Raw genomic sequence first — 26,571 nt, forward strand, 5'->3', positions numbered from 1 at the left:
AAAACCATCTGTCGTTCTGCCTCAAACTGATGGACTTGTTGGGTCTTCAAGTCAATCTGAAAGTCAGTTCTCAACCCTTCCCAGCGGATCCACTACCTGGGTGCTTCTCTGGACTCACTACAGGCAAGCGTGTGTCCTTCGGAGGAGAGGTTGTTGTGAGAAGTTGGCCTGATATATAATGTTCACTATTCTAGTGAACACTTTGTATCAGTCCAAACAACCCTTATTGATGTTTGGTTGTAAGTCAACCTGATAGACCAGCTATCCTAGTAGCATGGACACGTGCAGTCTTTAGGCTAAACTCTAGAGGGCGTGTTAAGCCAGCTGTTTCCCCATCACATATACCCCTTGAACACCAAGTGAAAGGACACCACACAAGTTGTTATGAAAATAAACAGATATTTATTTATAACAAGACTACCCTGGCTCTTTATGAGACAGGGAGCTAAGCACACAACAAAACTCTTATGAAAATACTTAGTCGCACAATTTACACAAATGCCCGAGGGGCACGAAAAACCATATACACAAGAAGTGGAATGCGAAATTACTAGCCGGTAAGTACTACTTTTCTAGACTGTAGAAACGCTAGGCCTACAATGCTGAACCCTTGGATTAGAAGCAGGAGGCCTAGGGACGCCGTGTGCAGAGTGGGAACTCACACGCGTAATGCGGGAACAAGTCTATGGATACTAGCAATCACAAAGTTACTGTTCTCGGGTGAATCCGACTAGGTGGGTCGAAAACAAGAGTGGATCCGAACACTTAGGGTGTTGGACTATGCTGGAGCACCGGAGTACTCAGTTTACCTAGCCCAGGGGCTGCGGCTGCATAGGGTTCAAGTTGGGTCGGAAACCCTTGTTGAAGAACCAGGAGCCTGAAGAAAGAAGTTGCTGGCAGGCGGCCAGTGAAGAAGTTCGTGGTGATCCAAGCCTGGATCAGGGAAGAAGACCTGTAAGCAGAGGGGACCAAGTTCTGAATCACTAGCCAGTGATTTAGGTGGGCACCAGGATGGCACCGGACGAAGTCACCTCGACCAGGTGAGTGGGCGCTGCTGGGCTCTGCAGTCTCTCGGACCAGGAGGCGTTGTCGGCGACCAGGATGGAGGTGCGAGCTGTCCCACGAAGGTCTCTGCTGTCGACGTCGCTGGACCCAGGATTGGGGCAACAAGTCTTGGCAAATGCAAGCCCACGCGGTGGACTTAAAATGGAGTCTGGAGTGGACCAGGAGGGTCCAGGGTGCTCCTCTTTTGGAGGGGAGCAAGGGCTAGTCTGGAGCAACCAGACCAGCGGTGTTTGTCGTCGTGAAGCGTCGTAAGAGGGCCACTAGCCAACGGGCAAGTGACCTGGACAACGCGGTGAGCAGCAAAGAGCAGAAGGGCCCCACGCAGATCTCGTGGATGCAGGGGGGCTGAACTTCGGTGCTGGAGCTGCTCAGGGTCGGGGCTTTTTACCCCAAAGCATTCAGTCGAGGGTCACTCGGTGGTCGTGCTGGACAAGCGTCGTGCAGTCTTGATGATGGCCGGTCCCTCAAGGTCTCGTCGCACCCACGGGTCTCAGCTCGGCTGAAGATGTAGGTTGAGGTCAGAGGTGCCAGGGAAGCCGGTTCTCGTCGAGCTGGGCAGTCTTGATCCGGAGGAGAGACTTACAGCAGACCGCGATGCTTGCTGCTGCAGGGTGACTACTTCTTAGTCACAAGGGAGAAATCTTAGGAAGAGTCTTGAGTTCCTCTCGTAGAAAGTCGGTTCAGGATTCAAAGATTGATCTAATTTGGAAGGGGGCCAGTTCCTACCTTTATCCTGCAAAAAGGGGCTGGCACGCGACTAAGTCCTGCCCTATGGGTGGGACTAGGAGGGGGGTGGTTACACCCCTCTCCTTTGGCGGGCTTTCCCCAGATCAGGGGCTGGAGTGCCCCTGGAACTGGTTCAAGCCGGCCTATGCACAGTGAGCACCGGGGTGCCACTTGCAGTCACCTTCCTCTAAAGCCCTGCCCACCTAGAATACACAAAATCCTGTCTGGGACGGTGCTGGCACCGCCCCTGGCAGGAAACCCTTTGTCCTTGCCTCCTGCGCTGGGAGGACTCCCAGCAGCAGGAGGGCAGACTTGTGTCTCGGTGGCAGCATCCATCTTGTGGAGCTGAGGCTATGTCTGACTTTAACCGGGGTTACAGGTTACCAACATGTCGTGTCCCTCTAGAAGGGTGGAATGCTAACCCCGTCGCCAGAATTGGCGAGGGGTTAGTATTCCAATTCGTATGACACCTTACTCGACATGTTTTGATAATGTTATACCAAAGTTAGCATATGACCGCGAGGTACATAATGCACTTAAGAGTATATGGTATAGCGTTATCATGGAACAGCTATTAGGACTTGGTTCCGCAAGCTGCAAACGGGCTCAGCTCATGCCAGAGCACCATTTCACATTATTCCACGCACTCTGCCTTCAGGATTGTTAAGGCCTGCCATAGGAGTGACTGATAGGAATATATGTGTCCATTTTAGGGTTAGATATAGGAATACTATATCTAAAGCAAAGGGTCATTACACCACCTTGCCCCAGCTGTCGTGCAGCCAGTTGTGTCAGATTTGGATGGCCAGCCAGGGGTGGCATAATACATGCTGCAGCCCCTGGTAGGCCCTGGGTACACCTATGCCCTGGGTACCTAAGGTACACTGTACAGGGACTGATAAGGTGACTCAGTATCCAATTAGATATGTACCTAAGGTACATGGAATCCATTTTACAGAGAGAGCAGTAGGCCTGGGGTCCTGAATAGCAGGGCCCCAGGTCAACTAAGTCAGAAAACCAGCAAAACACCAGGCAAAAAGTTGGGGGCAACCATAGTCAGGGATCTACCTTCCTACATAACCCCCCCCCCCCCCCCCCCCAACGAAAGGAGATAAGGCTATCCTTGACAGGTAAGCCTATATTGCCTAAGTGGCCATATAAGGAAGTACCAGCACTGGCATGGTTACCCCCTATCTCATGGTCCACTAAGCAATCCCTCACCCTAAGGGTGTCTGAGGGTCTCCACCATAGGGAATCTCTACCTGTGGTGTGTTTTGGCAAAGTAAAAGGCTGGTGCTGAGATGGAGTACTGAAGTGAGGCTCCACTAATTTTGGGCTCAGCTTCCTCCAATCATTATCCACCATAGAGGCCTTTCTTTCCAAGACTGAGTTGTGTTGAGCTCTCAGGGTCAACCTCTGGCTACCTAAAGCTGGAGGCTGAGTCCCTCTGTTTGGCTTACTGGAGGGACAGGTCAGGTTTGGGACCCTCAGGTCCCAGGTTTGGCTGTGCCCAACAGTGTCCATCTGTGGGAGTTCCCTAACTAGGTTTAAGGGGGATCCCTCAGGAGTTGGTTTTATTTTCACTTGGCTAGGACTACTAGCTTCAGTGCCCTTAATCTGCTGATTGGGGGATTCTTTTGGACAGGGTGCCCTTTGGGGTCCAACACTGGCCTCCCTGACCTCTACAGCCCTGGGCTGACTGAGGCAGGGTAGAGAGGGGCAGGTTACCTGCTCCAGACTGGGTCCCACCTTGGAAGGGTCCACTGACATCAGGGGTTCTGCCAGGCTAGGCCTGACTACCTCTGGGGCAGTTTCTTCACAAGGGGTCAGATCAGTTCCCTGAGGAGGCTGATCCTTTCCTAAAGTCTGGTGGGAGGGAGATTTCTCTTCCTCCTCAATGCTCTGTCTGAGTGGAGTGATCCATTGTTTCAGGCTTCACAACACTATTATCTGTCTGAGTTTGAGCTGTGGCCATCACAACTCTCCCAACCTTTTCAGGAGGGGCTCAGTTTGGGTATGGGCTGTTACCATCACAGCCTTGACAACCTGTTCTGGGAAGGAAGCTGTCTGAGATTGGGCTGTGACTGGCACAGCCCTCCTGACCTGTTCAGGGAGGACATCTTGGACTGTGGCTGTGGCTATCACTGCCCCACTAACCTTACCATGGAGGTTCACCATCTTAAAATGGGTTTCTTGCTCTACCTCAGCCCAGGCTGTGAGCTCTAAATCATTCCCCAGTAGGCAATCTACAGGCAAGTTTGGTGACACTGCCACTCTCTTGTGGCCAGTGACACCTCCCCAGTTGAGATTTACCACTGCCATGGGATGATTTCTCTGTACTCCATCAATATTGGTCACCTGGTATGTGGCCCCAGGTAAAAGTTGCCTTGAGGGGACTAGACTCTGTCACCATGGTGATGCTAGCCCCGGTATCTCTATAGGCCTCAACTTTTATACCATTGATGAGTGGCTCCTGTCTGTACTTGCTCAAAGTGTTGGGACAAGTGGTGAAGTTGGCAAACCCCATGCCATTTTCACAGACAAGAGTATCTAAGTCAGGGGACCTGGTTAGGCCAGAGTCCCCAGGAACTCCCAAAGTAAATGCACCCAAATTCTTGGGGGCACTCCCGCCACCTGGGGGATTACTACTAGTAGTAACAGGAGGTTTGGGAATCTTACTTGGGGGTATATTCTCCTTATTGTTGTTCTTTGGGCAACTGCTGTCAGTTTTCAAATGACCCACCTGTTTACAGGGATAACAATAAGGTTTCTTCTGGGTAGAGGAAGTGTCTTGGGACCCACCCCCATTCTTGGAGTTTTGGGGCCCTAGGGAAGTTTTCTCTGTAGATTTATCCCCACCCTTTTCTTGAGGCTTGGTTGATTCCTTTTTCTGGTCACCACCTTGGTTCTTAGGCCTAATCCTGGTTCTGACCCATTTGTCTGCCCTCTTACCCAATTCTTGTGGAGAGGTCAGATCAGAGTCTACCAGGTGCTGGTGTAATAACTGGTTCTGACAATTATTTAAGACTTGCTCTCTCATAAGATTATACAATCCTGTGAAGTCAGTAACCTTGCTACCCAATAGCCAGCCTTCCAAAGCCTTAGTGGCACAATCAACAAAGTCAGCCCAATCCTGAGACTGAGTTTTCTGGGTGTCTCTGAACAGCAACCTGTACTGCTCAGTGGTTAAGCCAAACCCATCAACCAGTGTATTTTTCAGGACTTGGTAATTGTTAGCATCCTCAACTCTAGTAGTGAGGAGCTTATCTCTACCTTTGCCTTCAAAGGAGAGCCACAGTATAGCTGCCCACTGACTCTGGGGGATGCACTGGACAGTGCAGGCCCTCTCCAAAGCAGTCATCAACTTGTGGATGTCATCCCCTTGTTTAAAGGGGGGCACTATCTTATTCAGGTGTTTAGTATCTAAACCCCTTTCCTTATCTCTTGGGAGATTGCTGCCACCAGTGGGAACTGTCCCACTCATCTGCTGCTCTCTAGCAAAGGCAAGCTTTTCTTTGGCCAGGGCAAGTTCTTCCCTTTCAATCCTCCGATTAGCCTGCTTCATCCTTGCTTCATGCTCTTTTCTCTGAGGGGAAGTCAATCTCCTCTGGGGAGAAATCCTTCTCCTCTGAGAAGAGGCATTAGAGTGCAGAGATATACTGGAGTCCCTAGAAGGAGATCTATCTCTTCTAACTCCAAGGTTAACCCTCATTAGGGTCAGTACTGGGGGTCCCCCAGATCCTTGCCCAAGTAGGTCTAAGTTGGCCCTAGTGAGTCTGCTGACTAACTCAGACCTCTTGTCTGCCTCATCCCCAGAGAGTTCCTCTTCTTCCTCCTCCTCAACTGCATTTTCAGTGCCAAGGAGGTCTGGATCACCAAGGTGTCCCTCTAAGGCTGGCATATTCCCATCTCCCTGAGATGCTTTCCTAGCATCATATGTCTCTAAGAGACCTACCAGAAAGGGAATGGTGGGGTTAGACCCCTGTTTCAGTTTCCTGGAGGTACACACTTGTCTCATCTCCTGGAAACTGAGAGCTGCATATCTTGATTTGACCTGTGGAGGGTCAATAACCACAAGGGGAGTCTCAGTAGACTCTCCATGGGTAGACATGCTTTTCTAGTGAGGTGTAAGTGGTGCACTTACCTACACTATGTTTACCTACTGATCCCTTGCTAGAGTTGTAGTTTAGGGTGTGCTAGGCCCTAGGAGCTACAACAGCTGGTTCAGTAGAACTCAGAGTATTCTAAGCTAAGTTATATGTACCTTAGTACTTATGTGATCTTTCAAATGATATTCTTAGGATATGTGTGGTAAAACAGCAAGCTCAAATCCCAACCGCTGCTCACCAATGGGAGAAGTTGGCCTGATATATAATGTTCACTATTCTAGTGAACACTTTGTATCAGTCCAAACAACCCTTATTGATGTTTGGTTGTAAGTCAACCTGATATACCAGCTATCCTAGTAGCATGGACATGTGCAGTGTTTAGGCTAAACTCTAGAGGGTGTGTTAAGCCAGCTGTTTCACCATCACATATACCCCTTGAACACCAAGTGAAAGGACACCACACAAGTTGTTATGAAAATAAACAGATATTTATTTATAACAAGACTATCCTGGCTCTTTATGAGACAGGGAGCTAAGCACACAACAAAACTCTTATGAAAATACTAAGTCGCACAATTTACACAAATGCCCGAGGGGCACGAAAAACCATATACACAAGAAGTGGAATGCGAAATTACTAGCAGGTAAGTACTACTTTTCTAGACTGTAGAAACGCTAGGCCTACAATGCTGAACCCTTGGATTAGAAGCAGGAGGCCTAGGGACGCCGTGTGCAGAGTGGGAACTCTCACGCGTAATGCGGGAACAAGTCTATGGATACTAGCAATCACAAAGTTACTGTTCTCGGGCGAACCCGACTAGGTGGGTCGAAAACAAGAGTGGATCCGAACACTTAGGGTGTTGGACTATGCTGGAGCACCGGAGTACTCAGTTTACCTAGCCCAGGGGCTGCGGCTGCATAGGGTTCAAGTTGCGTCGGAAACCCTTGTTGAAGAACCAGGAGCCTGAAGAAAGAAGTTGCTGGCAGGCGGCCAGTGAAGAAGTTCGTGGTGATCCAAGCCTGGATCAGGGAAGAAGAAGACCTGTAAGCAGAGGGGACCAAGTTCTGAATCACTAGCCAGTGATTTAGGTGGGCACCAGGATGGCACCGGACGAAGTCACCTCGACCAGGTGAGTGGGCGCTGCTGGGCTCTGCAGTCTCTCGGACCAGGAGGCGTTGTCGGCGACCAGGATGGAGGTGCGAGCTGTCCCACGAAGGTCTCTGCTGTCGACGTCACTGGACCCAGGATTGGGGCAACAAGTCTTGGCAAATGCAAGCCCACGCGGTGGACTTAAAATGGAGTCTGGAGTGGACCAGGAGGGTCCAGGGTGCTCCTCTTTTGGATGGGAGCAAGGGCTAGTCTGGAGCAACCAGACCAGCGGTGTTTGTCGTCGTGAAGCGTTGTAAGAGGGCCACTAGCCAACGGGCAAGTGACCTGGACAACGCGGTGAGCAGAAGGGCCCCACGCAGATCTCGTGGATGCAGGGGGGCTGAACTTCGGTGCTGGAGCTGCTCAGGGTCGGGGCTTCTCTTACCCCAAAGCACTCAGTCGAGGGTCACTCGGTGGTCGTGCTGGACAAGCGTCGTGCAGTCTTGATGATGGCCGGTCCCTCAAGGTCTCGTCGCACCCACGGGTCTCAGCTGGGCTGAAGATGTAGGTTGAGGTCAGAGGTGCCAGGGAAGCCGGTTCTCGTCGAGCTGGGCAGTCTTGATCCGGAGGAGAGACTTACAGCAGACCGCGATGCTTGGTTGGTGCCTGCTGCTGCAGGGTGACTACTCCATAGTCACAAGGGAGAAATCTTAGGAAGAGTCTTGAGTTCCTCTCGTAGAAAGTCGGTTCAGGATTCAAAGATTGATCTAATTTGGAAGGGGGCCAGTTCCTACCTTTATCCTGCAAAAAGGGGCTGGCACGCGACTAAGTCCTGCCCTATGGGTGGGACTAGGAGGGGGGTGGTTACACCCCTCTCCTTTGGCGGGCTTTCCCCAGATCAGGGGCTGGAGTGCCCCTGGAACTGGTTCAAGCCGGCCTATGCACAGTGAGCACCGGGGTGCCACTTGCAGTCACCTTCCTCTAAAGCCCTGCCTACCTAGAATACACAAAATCCTGTCTGGGACGGTGCTGGCACCGCCCCTGGCAGGAAACCCTTTGTCCTTGCCTCCTGCGCTGGGAGGACTCCCAGCAGCAGGAGGGCAGACTTGTGTCTCGGTGGCAGCATCCATCTTGTGGAGCTGAGGCTATGTCTGACTTTAACCGGGGTTACAGGTTACCAACATGTCGTGTCCCTCTAGAAGGGTGGAATGCTAACCCGGTCGCCAGAATTGGCGAGGGGTTAGTATTCCAATTCGTATGACACCTTACTCGACATGTTTTGATAATGTTATACCAAAGTTAGCATATGACCGCGAGGTACATAATGCACTTAAGAGTATATGGTATAGCGTTATCATGGAACAGCTATTAGGACTTGGTTCCGCAAGCTGCAAACGGGCTCAGCTCATGCCAGAGCACCATTTCACATTATTCCACGCACTCTGCCTTCAGGATTGTTAAGGCCTGCCATAGGAGTGACTGATAGGAATATATGTGTCCATTTTAGGGTTAGATATAGGAATACTATATCTAAAGCAAAGGGTGATTACACCACCTTGCCCCAGCTGTCGTGCAGCCAGTTGTGTCAGATTTGGATGGCCAGCCAGGGGTGGCATAATACATGCTGCAGCCCCTGGTAGGCCCTGGGTACACCTATGCCCTGGGTACCTAAGGTACACTGTACAGGGACTGATAAGGTGACTCGGTATCCAATTAGATATGTACCTAAGGTACATGGAATCCATTTTACAGAGAGAGCAGTAGGCCTGGGGTCCTGAATAGCAGGGCCCCATGTCAACTAAGTCAGAAAACCAGCAAAACACCAGGCAAAAAGTTGGGGGCAACCATAGTCAGGGATCTACCTTCCTACAGTTGTCATCTATGCTCCTGAAGGGTCTCCTTCTTCTGGACAATCAGGCCCCCACAGCCAGACAAGTGTCCTCTCTTCTGGGATCGATGGCCTAGTGCATTTACATCGTGCCCAATGCTCGCCTTCACATGAGGCCTCTGCAACAAGCCCTCGAAGATCAGTGGTCTCAGAGATCGGATCAGTGGGAAGACCGGGTCTTGCTTCCTCAAGAAGCCAGGGACTCGATCAGATGGTGGTTAAAACGATCCAATCTCCTCCGGGAAGTGCCATTCCATCGTCCTCCTCCGTCCCAGTCAATTGTCACAGATGCCTCCCTTCAAGGCTGGGGCGCTCACATGGACCGACTCCAAGTTCAAGGCCTCTGGTCCGAGGTAGAGCAAGGCTACCATATCAACATCCTGGAGCTTCGAGCAGTTCATCTGGCTCTCAAGTCTCTTTATCCTTCTCTGCGCACCAACTACCTCCAGGTTCAAACGGACAACACAACAACTATGTTCTATTTGAACAGGGAGGCACGAGGTCGAGTCTTGTCTCTGGAAGCACAAGCCATCTGGCACTGGCTCCTAGCAAGAGGCCTGTCCATCGTGGCAGTTCATCTACCAGGAATTCAAAACGTCCAAGCGGACTGCCTAAGCAGAATCTTCGTAGAAGCGCACAATTGGGTGCTCAACGAGGAAGTGGCGCAAGAGGTGCTGGGGCGTACCGGACGTAGATCTGTTCGCAGGCGCGGCCATTGCAAAATGCCCCGTCTTCGCATCCAGGTTTCCCCAACAGCGATCACTGGGGAACGGTCTTTTGATCAGCTGGTCGCAGACATTACTCTACGCCTTTCCTCCCCTGCCTCTGATCCCGGCGGTGATCCAGAAGTTCTACAGGACCAACTCCAGAATGATCCTGATAGCACCAGAGGGGCCGAGCCAGTGGTGGTACCCCGGTCTTCTACAGATGTCGGAGGTTCCGCACCGGCGCCTACCATGCCGTCCAGACTTGTTGACCAAAGACCAGGGGAAGGTGTTTCACCCCAACCTTCCTTCACTTCGCTTGACGGCATTGCTCCTGATGTCATCCAGTATGGACATTTAGACCTCCCAGCAGACTGCATGACTATTCTTAAGGAATCAAAACGACCCTCCACTAGGAAGTCCTATGCTTTCAAGTGGAAGAGGTTCTTCTTATGGTGTCATGAACACTCTTGACCCGGTACATGGCCAAGAGCAGGTGATTCTTCCATATCTATTGCATTTAGCGAGATCAGGCCTGAAATACCCCTCCATCAGGGTTCATTTAGCTGCAATCACAGCATATAGGAAGTCTCCTAATCAGACATCTTTCTTCCTTATGCCTGTAGTTAAAGATTTCCTAGAAAGTCTTAGTCTTCCCACCGGTGAGGTCCCCCTCCCCTCCCTGGGAGCTTAATATCGTCCTGACTAAGCTGATGAGTGCTCCTTTTGAGCCTATACATAAGGCCTCTTTGCAGCACTTGACCTGGAAAGCTGCTTTTTTAGTGGCGATTACCTCTGCCCGTAGGGTCAGCGAAATCCAGGCCTTGTGTTGTAAGGCGCATTACACAGTTTTTCATGCCAACAGGGTGGTCTTAAGAACGCACCCAAGTTTCCTGCCTAAGGTAGTTTCAGACTTTCATATCAACCAGTCTATTACCTTACCTACCTTTTTTCCTAATCCTTCCACTCCCCCGGAGAGGTCATTACTCTCCCTAGATCTCCGGAGGGTCCTGAAGTTCTACTTGTCAAAAACCCTGCCTCTTAGGAAGTCTGACCGGCTTTTCGTTAATTATGGCAGTACTAATACTGGCCTGTCGGCTTCCAAAAGGTCCATTTCTCGCTGGATTGTCTCCTGTATAGCTTTAGCTTATCGACTAGCTAACAAGACCTTGCAGGGTAAACCACATGCACATTCTACTAGAGGGAAAGCTTCCACTACAGCTCTCCTTCGTAATGTTCCTATTTCTGAAATTTGTAAAGCGGCAACTTGGCGGTCTGTCCATACCTTTACCCGCCATTATTGCCTGGACTCAGATACTCAGGCCGATGCCAGAGTAGGGCAGGCCTCGTTAAGGAACTTATTTGCATAAGATGTATTTGCAATATATGTCTTAGTCATTCTGTGAAGTTTTTATACTTCTTGCTTATCCGCGAGACTTTGGGTATGAGCTTGCTAATCTATTCATAGATTGACTATTGATGAGTATCCCCTGGATGAGAAGGATTAGTTACTTACCTGTAATCCTAGTTATCATCCAGGGGTATACTCATCAAAGTCATAAGCTCCCGCCCACCTCCCCGGACGAGCAGAGTTACACAGTTATGATATGTTTTATTGTGGATCTCCTCAGGTGTTATGCACCTCCAAAAAGAACTGACCCAACTGTCACCTGTGGTGCACCATGGGAGCAGGGGGTTGCCTTCAGGTCTTAAAGGCACGGTACCCCTACTCTAATGCCTTAAAGGCAAGGTGTAAGTTGTCTGTTTGCTTTATACTCTACTGCAGCATACTGGCAAATGCCTGCAATTACAGGTTTTTCCTATGGCAATAAAGCATTGTTGTATACAAATGGTTTCTGCTCTCTTTCTTCCTTAGGGTTTGGAAGAGTACTACTGTATGTATGCTAATTTATGTAATTTTGATTGAGTATACCCCTGGATGAGAACTAGGATTACAGGTAAGTAACTAATCCTTCCTTTCCACCCAACTAGAATTTCATAGCTGGTGTTTATAGCTTTAATGTTTTTCTTCAACTTTTAATTGATGGGAAGTATGCAGGTGTAGCTATGTTTGTTTTCAAGTACAGCTCATTGTGTGTTTTTTTTTTTTTTTTAGGTTGGAATCGTTGAGACAGATGGTTTTCAGGCAGATACAGAAGACGAAGATGACGATGATTGTATTGTAGTGGATGTACAGCAAAACAAAGGTATGAGCTAGTATGTTAATCTCGCTGAAGGTTTCTTTAGATCTTCATAGAAAATACAGACACTGTTCTATACTGTTTTGCATCTGAGGCGTAGTAATCTGTAGAGTTCCTATAATTTGAATGGCCAATTGTAGGAAGCTGGCTCTGTATATACTATACCAAAGTAAGGTATAGTGTGCACAGTCCAGTGGATCCCCTAAGGTAGGCAGAGGCTAAAGTAGATAATACCTGTAGGAAGGTAGATCCCTGACTATGGTTGCCCCCAACTTTTTTGCCTGGTGTTTTGCTGGTTTTCTGACTTAGTTGACCTGGGACCCTGCTATTCAGGGCCCCAGGCCTACTGCTCTCTCTGTAAAATGGATTCCATGTACCTTAGGTACATATCTAAATTGGATACTGAGTCACCTTATCAGTCCCTGTACAGTGTACCTTAGGTACCCAGGGCATAGGTGTACCCAGGGCCTACCAGGGGCTGCAGCATGTATTATGCCACCCCAGGCTGGCCATCCAAATCTGACACAACTGGCTGCTTGACAGCTGGGGCAAGGTGGTGTAATCACCCTTTGCTTTAAATATAGTATACCTATATCTAACCCTAAAATGGACACACAGATCTCCTATCAGTCACTCCTATGGCAGGCCTTAACAATCCTGAAGGCAGAGTGCTTGGAATCGTGTGAGATGGTGCTCTGGCATGAGCTGAGCCTGTCTGCGGCTTTCGGGATCTATCCCTTAGCCGTTTCCATGATATCGCATACCATATACTCTTAAGTGCATTATAATCCTCGCGGTTATATGCCAACTCTGGTATCGCTTTATCAAAACATGTCGAGTAAGGTGTCATACGAATTGGAATACTAACCCCTCGCCAATTCTGGCGACGGGGTTAGCATTCCACCCTTCTAGAGGGACACGACATGTATGTAACCCCTAACCCCGGTTAAAGTCAGACATAGCCTCAGCTCCACAAAATGGATGCTGCCACCGAGACACAAGTCTGCCCTCCTGCTGCTGGGAGTCCTCCCAGAGCAGGAGGCAAGGACAAAGGGTTTCCTGCCAGGGGCGGTGCCAGCACCGTCCCAGACAGGGTTTTGTGTATTCCAGGTAGGCAGGGCTACAGAGGAAGGTGACTGCAAGTGGCACCCCGGTGCTCACTGTGCATAGGCCGGCTGAAACCAGTTCCAGGGGCACTCCAGCCCCTGGCCTGGGGAAAGCCCGCCAAAGGAGAGAGGTGTAACCACCCCCCTCCTGGTCCCACCCATAGGGCAGGACCTAGTCGCGTGCCAGCCCCCTTTTCCCAGATAAAGGTAGAGACTGGCCCCCTTCCAAATCAGATCATCTTTGGAATCAAGATACCACTTTCCACGAAAGGACTTCACGATTTCTTCCTCAAGATTCTCCCTTGTGGCTAAGGAGTAGTCACCCTGCATCCGCAGGCACCATCTAAGAACACTGCGGTCTGCTGCACGTCCTTCCTCCGGAATCCGACTGCCCTGTTCGACGAGACCCGGCTTCCCTGGCACCTCTGACCTCTACCCACCTCTACAGCACAGCTGAGAACCGTGGGTGCGACGAGACCTCGAGGGACCGGCCATCGCCAAGACTGCACGACTTCTGCACAGCAAGCCCACCGAGTAATTTCCTGGTGAGTGCTCTGGGGTCCGAGAAGCCCCCACCCTGAGCAGCTCCAGCACCGAAGAGCAGCCCCCCAGCATCTCCACGATCGGCGTGGGGCCCTTCTGCTTTCTGCTGCTCACCGCGTTGTTTGGCTACTAGCCCGCTGGCTTGTGGCCTTCCGAACGACGCCCGACGACAACACTGCTGCTGGTCTGGTTGCTCCAGACTGGCCCTTGCTTCCCTCCATCGGAGAAGTACCCTGGACCCTCCTGGTCCGGCTGAGACGCCATTTTAGGTCCACCGCGTGGGCCTTGCATTTGCCAAGACTTGTTGCCCAATCCTGGGTCCAGCGACGTCGACAGCAAGAACCTTCGTGGGACAGCTCGCACCTCCATCCTGGTCACCGACAACGCCTCCTGGTCCGAGAGACTGCAGAGCCCAGCAGCGCCCACTCACCTGACTGCGGTGACTTCGCCCGGTGCCATCCTGGTGCCCACTTAATCACTGGCTAGTGATTCAAGAACTTGGTCCCCTCTGCTTTCAGGTTTCCTTCTTCCTTGACCCAGGCTTGGATCCATCGAACTTTTCTTCACTGGTCGCCTGCCAGCAACTTCTTCCTTCCAGGCTCCTGGTCCGGCACGAGGATTCCCGACGTCTTTTCAGACCTATGCAGCTGCAGCCCCTGGGCTAGGTAACTTAGGCACTTCGGTGTCCCAGCATAGCCTCACTATCCAAGGGTCAGGATCCACTGTCATTTTCTCCCTACCAGGTCGGGTTCGCCCGTGAACACTAACTTTGTGAATTCTAGCTCCCATAGACTTTGTCCCGCATCCCGCGTGAGAGTGCACACTCTGCACCCGAGTCCCCTGGGCCTCCTAGTAGTAATCTAACGATTCCCAAGTCAAGTCCTAGCGATTCCAAAGCCTATTAGTACTGTTACTTACCTGCTAGTAATTCGCATTCCACTTTTAGAGTATATGGTTTTTCGTGCCCCTCGGGCATTTGTGTATAACGTGCTAACTTAAGTATTTTCATAAGAGTTTTGTTGTGTGCTTAGCACCCTGTCCTCATAAAGAGTACAGGGTTGTTGTGATTCTAATAAATACATTGTTTATTTTCATAACACTTGTGTGGTGTCCTTTCACTGGGTGTTCAAGGGGTAATGTGATGGTAAAACAGCTGGCTTAACACGCCCTCTAGAGTCTTAGCCTTAGACTGCTCGTATCCATGCTACTAGGATAGCTGGTCTATAAGGTTGACTTACAACCAATCATCAATAAGGGTTGTTTGGACTGATATATAGTGATCACTAGAATAGTGAGCACTGCACATCAGGCCAACTTCTCACAATACCTTAGTCTCTATTTGTGGTAGTGTGGGCAGGCAGTAAGGCTTTATCAGAGGGCAGGGTTAAGCATTTATTGTACACCCTCAGGCAAGGAATGATTTCATACACTCAAAGACTGAACTCTGACCAATTGTTTTGTATGTAAACAGATCTTTGTATATTATTTTTAGAAACAAGGCAAATTTCGTGCAGGTAGTAAAATAGTACTTTTCTGATATAATGCAGATGAATGCAGTTACAGGTAGGTCAAATGTTCTTGAACATTTGAAATTACCTTTCAGTTACTTTGCAATTACTTTGTGATTACTTTTAAGATTAATTTTTCTACTCGGTGTGATATACATAGATATCACACTTGGACATCTCCTAAATGAAAGGTAAGTAAGTCCGTGTTTGTAAACAGTTTCTTCATTTTTCACACAATCTCCAACCCCACACCACATTTTTCACAGAAAAGAATTCAATGCAATCCTATGGGAGGAATGAAGTTATCGGTTTAATGGTAAGTACTTGGATGTGGGAGTTGGGTTTCTGGGGTTAGAATCAGGGTTCCTCCATGGTCAAGGATGCATTCAAAGAAACCCTCAGCGGCACTAGGGCGGCAGAGTGCTGAGACCCTGTGTTATCCAATAGGGGGCCTCTGGTTGGTTGCGGCTCACGGGCACGCCACTTGGATGTGGTAGCAAAGCTCCCAGGGTTTAGCTCAGGCCATAGGGGAATCTAAGTTAGCACAAAAGGTGCACCCACAGCAGCACCAGGGAGGCCGGATGCAAGTTGCTGGGTCGACGTCTGGAGCCCTGTTGGTTTCAATGGGGAAGCTCTGGTTAGATCAAACACTGCATGCTTGGGTGCGCAGATCTTCTGGAGGCGACCACCGGTCGGAGAGGTAAGTTAGGATGTCGTGATATGCTGGGACACTGTGGGTTGGGCCAACCAAGGCCATGGGGCGCCGGGTGCAGGGGTCTCTTTTGGCCTTGTTTTCCTTACTGGCTCCAGTTGGGGGGATCCTCCAGACAGGGGATGCAGGCATTGTCAGGAGACTTGAGGTGGGTCAGCGATCACCAGGTCAGGATCGATGGGAGACCTCGTGGTGTTGGTCCACTCTAACTCTTGACGTGGGCATCCGGTGCAGACTCGCGATTTTGGCCAGGGTCAGAGTCTGTTGGTGAGCAAATCCGGTGCTCACAGGAGACCAAGTCTTGTTAGGGAAGGCAGGGCATGTCCTCCGGGTTCTGGGGGGCTGCTGGCTGCAGGACACACCGGGATTCCACTGGAGCAGGCAGAGACAGGTCGGTAGAGCTGGGGCAAAGTCAGTTGGTGTCCTCTTTGTCCTTCAGCACGGCTCTCCGGTCCTCCTTCTGGTCTCAGAAGGCAAGGTTCGGGGTTGCCCCTATGTAGTACATTTAGGGGTGTTTCAGGTATGTACAGGTTGGGACCAATGGGTCCCTTCCTTGGGGTGAGTACCCCCCTAATATGCCACTCCAGTGGGAGGGGGCAAAAGCCTCACTCTGTTTGGCTGGTTCCCCCATCTTCAAGATGGTGGGGACTGAGTTGTGTTTCGCCTCCCCCACCTGAGGAATGGGGTTGGCAAAGGTGGGCACACCTCTCTACCTAACATGGATTTCCTGCTGATTCTCCCGCCCAATGTGGGGGTCCGAACCGGTGGGGGCCAGTCGCTGGGAGCATCAAATGGCTGGGTCAGCTCACAGCCTTTGAAGCTTCCCCTTCGTGGACCCTGCCCATCCTGGGGGAGGAGGCTTGACACTTCTGCCCCAGAGGTGCTTAGTTCAGGGCCTCTAAAGCAGGAGGCTCTAAATCTAGGGGGTCCAGAAGCCTGTTTCGGGGTGGCAGCTGGTGAGTAGCCAGTCAGCCATGACACTAGTCGGGGCGTTTTTCAGGGGGCATCTGAGTGGTTTTGCATTAAATCCCACACTGGCATCGGTATGGGTTTAATGTGCTGAGAATGTTGATATAAAACTTCCCAGTTTTCAGTAAAACCATTTTGTGCAGGCCATGTATTCTTTATGGCTTTACTGCACTTACAATATCTAAGAATGGACTTAGACACTGTAGGGGTACAGGGCTCATGCACCCGTACCCTCACTAGTGGCATAGTGCTCCCAGCTAGAGGGCTGGCTCACCTATGCCATAGGCAGTGGGTTGTAGGCATGGCACACGGATGTGTGCCGTGTCGAATCTTCACTTTGTTCTGCACCGAAACATGCAGCCTGCAGTGTGTGTGTGTGTCAGCAGTCACGATACAGGGCCTCGAAGGGTGGCACAATGTGCTGTAGGCATTCCCTGGTCACAGGGCCCTTTTACAAGGGACTTCCATGTGGTCAGAGAGTTGCCAGTTGGGTGTGCAACAGCACAGTTTTAGGGAAAGAGCATCAACATCATGCATAAAAGGGTACTTTCCTACACCAATCCATTGTCTTTAATTGTTAGAAGAACATTTGTGTTTTTAATTTTATTTGTATTGTCGAATGATATGCTGTTGTGGTGCCACTTTGTAACAGGGTGTCCTGATTAGTGCTTCACTGTTGGATGTTCATTTTGAGAAAATAGAATGAGAATCAGTACTTGACAATTTACATTAGATACTTTGTCACCCTTTGGTAAAAGGGTGGACGTCTGCCAACCCTAATAAACGTGGTTAATTAAATCAATGGACATTCTGAATATCAGGGGGACAATGCAAATAAGGCCCTGATTTACAATGTATTTAAATGCTTTCTTACAGTGTAAATATATTTTGCATAATTACTGTTTCAATAGTTTTGCATGTTATAGTGACAACGTTTTTTAGCTACAGGCAAAACCAAAGATGTGCTTTTTGTTCACAGATGGAATAGCTGCAGCTGCTAAAACAACCGTGAAGTCAGTAAAAACATCGCCAAGTAGTGGTTCTGTTGTATGCGTTTCTAACTCTACCGCTTTAGAAGTATTGGAACCTGAATGTGAAATGGAGGTTGTTCCAAGTGAAGCTCCAACTGCAAACATGAGTAGAGTGATGGAAGCTGGAATTACTGGACATGGTATGGTGAGCAATAACCGGGAAGTGAAGACTGTCCCACATGGCGATGGCATGCTCTGTATAGGTGGTGCAATGGGCACCATCCCCAGCAATGACACTGCAATCTGCAATGAGAGTGGAAAGACTGTTTCAATTGGAAATGCAGTTCGTACAGTGGACACACAACTCCCATGCAAGAGCAAAACAGAAACAGATGTTGGTGTCTGCTTAGAGAATACTATACCGAAGGCATCCAGTGCAGGTGGTATTGTAGATATCAACAGTGCAATGGAACCCATTCCTGCCACAAGTGCTTTGATCAGCATTCCTAACCAAGCTTGACCGTCGGATCTGCACTAACACTCCCCACCCAATGTATGTATGTAGAATTTTTTAGGGTAATTTTAAACTCCTCTTTGTAACCTTTCATACAAGATACTTGAAAATATTAAAATTGACTTTGTAAGGAGAAGATGGCACTTTGTTCTGTGATGCAAGTTACCTGCACGTTTGGGGGGGGAAGAATTGTTCTTTGAAGCGTGCTCTCCCAACTGCATTCATATTTTCATACTGAAATTGTAAAAAAAGGAAGACTATTAATCTGTATTGAATAAAGCATTACTGAAATTCACCAGTGTAGTTTTCTCCTCTCTGCCTTTAATAGTACTATTATGTGGATTCTGGTTAGCTCAATTGGCTGCCATTTTTCAACCTGCAGTAGAGGAAGAGGGTGTGAAATAATGAATCATTTACTGCAGGAGTAGGTTCTGAATCAAAAGAGCATGTTTGAGGCATGTGAGCAGTAGATCACATGCTTTGCATACTCCTGCCATCTAGTGTTGGGTCCAGATTTTTGCAAGTTGTTTTTCCTCGAAGAAGTCTTTCCAGTGAAGAGGTAGGTGACTCCTCCTTTCAGTGATAATGTGCATGTGCATCAACTCCATTGTTAGATTTTCTTTCCACCATCTGGTTCGGATGTGAATTGCTGTGCTCCGGTTCGACACTGTTTTTCCGGTTTCCCACGGTGCGCAAGACACAGACCCTCGACGGTATTGTTTTCGATCTTGTAATCCCATTTCTCCACGTATCTTATTTACTGAAAAAACCCTCTTTCAGTCGGGTATCTCGTGGTAGGCCGTCTGGCCTACCCGTGTCGGTCTGCTTTGCGGTAGATTGGATGGACTCCATTGGAATTCTGCCCTCTGTGCCACGCGAAGTATCCGCACAGACTCACATGAAGTATACAACCTGTGCTGGTCTCCGGAGCACCGAGAACTGGACTGCGACTAGTGTTAGGCTTTCCGATCGAAAAAGACTCTTCACGACCGTCAGGTTTGACGTCTCAACATGCAGAACCAGCACATAAGTTCCATTCCGGACCTCTTCGGAGTAGATTCAGAAAAAGAGGCCGAAGACGCCATGGAAGCAGAGGAGGAACCAGACCCGATCTCCATCTCGGACTACGGCTCCGAGGGGGGCGAAGACATCCCGCAAGGGCAGCGTACCATGAGTACAGATCCTCCCTTGCCCCAATGTCCACCTCAGCCCAAGAAGGCGGCTTCGGCCCAACTCCTGCCTCCGGGCCACGGTCTGCACCGAGACCATGTTTCCAACGCCCTGCCCTCCGACTCGTCAGCGAAACACGGCTAAAAGCCTTTTGGATCTGAACAGAACCCTTTCGAAAACGGGTCCAGAGCCGAAAGCTTCGGGATCGAAGTCCGACAGGCTCCACCCCTCCCCCTTCGATGCCGAAAACCGCTTCGGATCCGAAATCCTCGGCATCCAAATAAACGGCACCGAACCAAACTAATGTGCTGATTGCATCTAAGCTACATTTCGATGCTCTGCCTTCCAAACCGGATCCGAAACAGGGAGCTATATATCCACCCAACTCCTGGACATAACACTACAAAAGTGACAGTAAAACGGAAACCTGACACAGAAGAGGCCTTTCACATTCCTTTAAAAAGGAAAAATGTCAGAACTAATCCTTCTCCTCCCCTTCCATCTTCTCCTGCTCCTCAGTTTCAACCCTTACTAATTTCACCTGGGCACTCACTGCCACATACTACACCTGAAGATCAGGATGCTAGGGATGTGACTGGAGACAATGACCAAATACCCGCAGACCCCTGGACAGATTATAACACCAATTCCCCATACAGGGAATGATCCTGACCTGTACCCTACCGAGCCTTCTCCACCAGACGACAGTGTAGGTTGCTGGGTAGGGCTGCTAACTACAATGGGGTTCAGCTGCATAAGGAATCTCTAGAAGAGGATTTCCATCTCGAGACTCTTAGCACCACACAAGTCCTTGCACTCACTTCCCATGTTTAAGGATATGATCAGGCTCATGGGCGATATTCTTAACTACCCTGTCGGGGCACGTATCCTCACCCCTAGGGTAGGTAAGAAGTATAAGCCGGCACGATCTGATCCAGCATACATAAGGGGGCAGTTACCATTGCATTCCTTGGTAGTTTCCAACGCACGCAAAATGACCAATTCGCCATCAGGAGATGCTCCACCCCTAGGTAAAGAATCTAAGCTTCTAGACGCTTCGGGAAAAAGGGTAGCCTCACAGGTTGCGAACTTTTGGCTCATCTCCAATACACAAGCTCTGTTAGCTAGGTATGACAGGGCGCATTGGGATGAGATGGGCAGTTGCTCCAATTTTTACCTGATGAGCACAAGTCTAAAGTGCAAAATCTAGTGCAGGAGGGACAGTTCATTTCTAATAATTCCATAAGGTGCGCCCTAGATGCTTCAGACACTGCTGCTAGAGCGGTCAAACCAGAAGTTCAGACTTTTATCCTAAACACACCATTCGATAAGGAAAACCTCTTTGACCCTGTGGTAGATTCCTCACTGGAAAAAATGAAGGACACAGAAGTGGGCAAATCCATTGGAGCTCTTCAGTTAACACCAGGACGTGGTTTATTTTGGCGCTCCTTCTACCGCGGAGGATCTAAGAATACCTCCTCAGATACTACAACCACCACGTATAAAGGCAACAATCAACCCTCTGCCTCTAAGGGCTACTTCAGAGGAGGTTACAGAGGCAACAATGGCAACGGTAGAGGTAGAGGCTCAAATACACGTGCCTCCCCTCCAGTACCAAACAGTGACTTCCCTACACATCCTTCCTCGACCTTTTAACACCTGTCAGGGCGTCTTTCACATTTCCTACCTGTCTGGCAGTCCATAACTACAGACAAATGGGTACTGGAAATTATCCGTTCTGGTTATTGCCTGGAGTTCACCAACAATCCTCCAAACCTTCACCCACAGTCACACAAACTCACCGGGTCACTTACACCTTCTCAAACATGAGGTTCAGTCTGTCCTTTTAAAATTGGCTATAGAACCTGTACCACTACAATACCACGAGTCTGGCGTATACTCCTTTTACTTTCTGATACCCAAAAAGGACGGTTCTCTGACCATTTCTGGATCTTGGAGAACTAAATCTTTACATACAGTCAGACCATTTTCACATGGTAACACATCAACCAGAAATACAACTTCTGCAAAAGGGAGACTTTCTGCCTACTCTAGACTTAAAGGACTCCTATTTTCATATTCCAATACATCTCGCTCATTGCAAATACTCAGATTTGTGGTAGCTGGCCAACATGACTAGTTCAAGGTACTCCGTTCGGAGTCACCACTGCTCCCAGAGTCTTCACAAAGTGTCTGGCAGTAGTTGCTGCTCACCTAGGAAGACAACACATTCATGTCTTCCCCTACTTGGACAACTCGCTTATCAAGGCCAGTAGGCATTCAAAATGTCTCCTACACACTCACAGAACAGTACAGTTACTACATCAACTGGGGTTCACAGCCAATGTGCTAAAATCACATCTCCAACCTTCTAATACTCAAAACTACCTAGGGGCTACTTTAGAAACTCAAAAGGCTCTAGCCTTTCCCAGCGCAGCCAGAATTCTCACCATTCAGGCTCTAGTTCTCCAGTTTCAATCCAATCACTCGCTTCCAGTTTGAGTGTATATGCAACTACTCGGAACAATGGAATCTTGCATCATAATCATTCCCCATGCCAGGCTTCACATGTGTCCTCTACAGGAATGCTTAGCGAGTCAGTTGAACCAATTGCAGGGTCTTTTAAACAATCTAGTGTTTGTAAACGGCTGTACTCATGGCTGCAGTGGTGGAACTTACACAATTTATCAAAAGGATAACCCTTCATAGACCCAGTTCCATAGACCATGCTAACATGGGCAAGTCCCTCACTGGCTGGGGGCTCATCTTCAGCACCACACAGTGGAAGCCCTGTAGAGCGGAACAGCCAAAATCGCTCCACATTAACATTCTAGAGCTGCTAGCAGTCTTTCTAGCTCTCAAAGCATTTCAAACTCACCTGGTTGGCAAAGCTGTCCTAGTTCATACTGACATGACAGCTATGTATTACATACAAAAACGGGGGGACACACTCCAACTGTCACACTTGGCTCAAGACATTTGGAGGTGGGCCATTCACCACAAAATCTATCTCCTAGCGGAACACCTCCCAGGAGTGAAAAAGCAGATATCCGATCTTCTCAGCAGACAGAGACCGCAAATACACAATTGGGAACTTCACCCTCAGGTTCTCCTCCCATACTTTCAAAGTTGGGGAGTCTCTCTGATGGGTCTCTTTGCCACACACCAAAACGCAAAATGCCCAAACTTCACCTCCAGGTACCCACTCCCGCTGTGTAAAGGCAATGCAATATGGATGAACTGGTCAGGGATCTTTGCCTACGCTTTCCGCCTCGCACTCATTCCATGAGTGGTTCGGAAACTCAAATATTCCACATGGGCCCGTCAACCTTGGTTCATAACCCTGTTGGAGCAGTCTCTGGTTTCCCATCAAAAGCTGCACCTCACACCCAGTCTTCTCACACAGCCATGTAGAAATCAGACACCCAGATCCCAAACAACTGAACCTCGCAATCTGGCTCCTGTAGTCTGTTTGGTTCTCTAAATCTCCCACCAGACTGTATGAACATCATCAGAGAGGCCAGAAGGCCTACTACAAGAGCCTGTTATGCAGCCAAACGGAAACGTTTTGTTATCTATTGCAATAACAAAAACCTCCATCCTCTTGATGCTGCAATACAAAATATCATTTGTTACCTGTTTCACTTGCAGCAGTCGGGATTAGCTTACACTTCTATCTTACTACATCTCATCTCACTGCAATAGCAGCGTATCTACAGAATACGCAACATTTATCGCTTTTCAGAGTGTTCGTAATCAAAGCTTTCATGGAAGGACTTGAATCATGCCACCAAGGATTCCACCCGCCCCCGTGTGAAATCTTAACATAGTCCTCACACAGTTAATGGGACCACCTTTTGAACCTATGCATAAATGTGAGCCACAGTTTCTCTCTTGGAAAACTGCTTTCCTCATTGCAATCACTTCACTGAGGAGAGTGGGTGAACTACAGGATCTGAAAGAGACACGTTAGTGATAGATTCCTTACCTTGGAATATCCCCAGGCGTCAGACTGGATCTGGATTTTTTTTGCGTAGCAGTACCCTTGCGTGTCGGTAGGCGTCGTCTGCGGCTCCGCGTCCGTCGTGAGTGCCGTGATGTCGTTGGAATACTTAGACGCCGCCTCCGAGTGCTGACATCAATTCTTCTTTTTTCTGCGCCAGCAGCGCAGATCCGGAAAAAGTGGTACCTCGTTCTTTTTCGAAGTCTTCGACTCCGAACGGTGCCGGTAGGGATGCTAGGTTTTAAGCCCTGTGAGGATTGCGACCGGCTGATGTCGGTCACTGACCCTCACCGTCGGTGTCTCCACTGTCTCGGCGTCAACCACGACGACAAGACCTGTTCCAACTGCCGGGCCCTGACTTCGAAGGCTAGGCGGGAGCGGTCCCACAAGCGGCTCGAACTCCGGCAGTCGGCCCCGCGCCGAGAACGGCCCCGGTCCGGACAGAGGTCGAGGGACCGGTCGCGGGAGAGGAGCCATTGGAGCTACGGGAGTCGACATAGACTCCTCAGGGTCGAAGTCGTCAGGTCAGCACAAGAAGTCGAAGAGACAGGTTCAGGTGGCACCGCCCACGCGGCTCTGTCGGAGTTGCCGCGTCCGGCCCCATACCCGCCGGTCCCTGGGCCACGCGTGACGCCGGAGGAGATCGAGCGGTTCCTCATGGCCATGAGGTCCTCACTCCTCCGACGGGCTCCGCGGCGCCTTCGGGCCCAGCGGGACCCGTCTGGGGGTCCGAGCGGGTCGGGGGCTTCGGCCCCGGCGCCTTCGGGCCCGGCGCCGCAGGCCCCCACTGGATCCGGATCCGGGTCGTCGCCGGTGGACTTGACGACCTCCCCAGCGCCGGTCCCTCAGGTGTCACCCCCGGCGCCGTCCTCTGGCGGCGCCGTCCCCGATGCCTCTCTCGACCCGGTTCCGGCGTCGGACCGGCGCCGCTTTCGACGCCGTTCGGAGGGTTCACTTTCCATGAACCGGCCCCATCATTTGCTAACCCCGAGTTCCAGGAGATGGGTCATGAGGAGTATTGGGAGGGGTCTGAGGACCCTCTGACACGTGAATGTCAGTCCCAGTGGTCTGGACACTTCGCCGCACACTGGCTTTGTCTCACCTCCTACCGTGGCTACAGAGGAGGGGGCAACCTACAGTGTGGTGTTGACAAGGGTGTCCAAGGCCTTGGGCCTTGAGCTCCCCGTTGCGGCCGTGAGGACTAACCTCCTCACTGAGGTCGTTAAACCGCAGTCCTGCTCGGCCGAGCCTCTACTGCCGTTTAACGAGGCCTTAACTGACGTTCTTTTGGGCACTTGGTCCAGGCCCGCTACAGGTTCGCCTGTAGATGGGAACATGGCCAGACGCCACCGCCCGGCCCCGGGCGACCCATGTTTCCTGTCCACCCACCCCACCCCTGAGAGCCTGGTGATCCAGGCCTCCAATTCCCAGACCGTATTCCCGTTGGCTCCGCCTGACGGGGAATCCAAGAGGTATGAGCAATACAGCAAAAAGGTATTCTCCTCCCAGAGTCTGGGACTGCGGTCTTCAAACACCGCATGCCTCTTGGGCCGCTACACCCACTCTCTGTGTGATACGGTCGCGGACGTGCTGCCAGAATGCCCGTTGGAGGTACGGGCTAAACTCGGCCAAGCCCTTGTGGAAGGCCGAGATGCGGCACGTTATTCTATCCAGTGTGGACTGGATACCACCGACTCTCTGGGCAGAACGATGGCAACGACGGTGGCGATTCGTCGCCACGCCTGGTTGAGATCCGCCAACTTCTCGGCAGATGTCCAGAACACACTCATGGACATGCCGTTTGATGGCCGTCGCCTTTTTGGCGGCGAGGCAGACCATGCGCTTGAGCGCTTTAAGGACTCCAGGGCTACGGCAATTGGCTGCCTTTCACTCCTTTCGTGGCCACGGAAGGGGTGTACCCACACGTGCTGCCAGCCACGCTCCGCAAGGTAATACCCAACGCGGTGGCGGCCGTGGAAACTGCCGTGGCGGCGGTCGGGGACAACGGCGAGGTCAGTCCACCCCTTCCCCCGCAGCATCCGCCTCAAAACCCTCCTACTTCCGTGCTTTGAGGCCCATGTGACGCCAGTGGGGGGCAGGGTTCGCCATCACCTCCTCCACTGGCGCACTGTCACATCGGACAGGTGGGTGCTGTAAATCGTCCGAAGGGGCTACTCCCTCCCCTTCGAGGCGGCGACTGCAGCCATGCCACCGCAGAACCACCGCGTATCTGGGGATCATTTGCGGCTTCTGCAGGAGGAAGTTACGGCCCTCTTGGCCAAGGGGGCCATCGAGCGCGTTCCTGGGCCAGAAGTAGGGTGTGGTTGCTACTCCCACTACTTTCTGGTACCCAAGAAGGGCAAAGGGGGCCTACGCCCTATCTTGGACCTCCGGAACGTCAACGGCTTCCTCCGGAAGGAGAAGTTCAAAATGCTGACACTGGCTCAGGTCGTAGCTGCCCTGGACCCAGGAAACTGGATGGTAGCGTTGGACTTGCAGGACGCTTATTTTCATATCCCCGTCCTACCGGCGCTACCTGCGGTTTACGGTTGGCCACGAGCACTTTCAGTTTACCGTGCTCCCCTTCGGCCTTACCAGCGCCCCACGGGTGTTCACGAAGGTGATGGCGGTGGTCGCAGCTCATCTGCGCAGGTTAGGGGTTTCAGTCTTCCCCCTACCTCGACGACTGGTTGTTGAAGGCGGGCTCCCCCCAGACAGTCGTCGGCCACCTCCAGACGACGGCAGACCTCCTGCCCCAGCTGGGGTTTTCCATCAATGTGCCGAAGTAACACCTGTGTCTCTCTCAGAAGCTCCTTTTCATCGGAGCGGTTCTCGACTCCGCGCAGTTTCGGGTTTATCCTCCCGAACAGCGGGTCTGGGATATTCAGGCTCTGATTCCCATCTTTCAGCCGTTGTCCCGGGTTTCGGTCAGGTTGACGCTGCGGCTTCTGGGGCTGATGGCCTCCTGCATCCTTCTGGTGCATCACGCCAGGTGGCGGATGCGGGCTCTGCAGTGGCACCTGAAGTTTCAGTGGGCCCAGCATCAGGGCAACCTGTCCGACCACGTCCTGATCTCGGAGGGCACTGCGAGACAGCTGCAGTGGTGGCTCACGGACCGCGATTGGGTCAGCGGCAGATCCCTCTCCCTTCCCCAACTGGAGAACGTAGTTGTGACGGATGCGTCCCTTCAGGGCTGGGGAGGCCACATGGGAGAGGCGGAGATCAGAGGTCTCTGGCGGAGGCACGGCTCCATATCAACCTTTTGTAGCTACGGGCGATTCGTCTAGCACTG

At 50.8% G+C, this 26,571-nt stretch overlaps 1 protein-coding gene across 2 annotated transcripts in view; it reads left to right on the forward strand.

Annotated features, from left to right (window-relative positions):
• The window catches only part of CHAF1A (chromatin assembly factor 1 subunit A), a 156,913-nt gene extending 138,512 nt beyond the window's left edge, over positions 1-18,401 (forward strand). For both annotated transcript variants that reach the window (XM_078671038.1, XM_078671039.1), the window contains exons 14-15: positions 11,699-11,789; positions 17,601-18,401. In XM_078671038.1, coding sequence (XP_078527164.1) covers positions 11,699-11,789; positions 17,601-18,112 — 603 coding nt within the window. In that variant the 3' untranslated portion in view covers positions 18,113-18,401. The remainder of the gene's footprint in view (positions 1-11,698; positions 11,790-17,600) is intronic.
• Positions 18,402-26,571: the final 8,170 nt, after the last annotated feature.

The sequence above is a fragment of the Lissotriton helveticus genome, chromosome 12 (assembly GCF_964261635.1).
Source record: "Lissotriton helveticus chromosome 12, aLisHel1.1, whole genome shotgun sequence".
NCBI classification, from domain to species: Eukaryota; Metazoa; Chordata; class Amphibia; order Caudata; family Salamandridae; genus Lissotriton; species Lissotriton helveticus.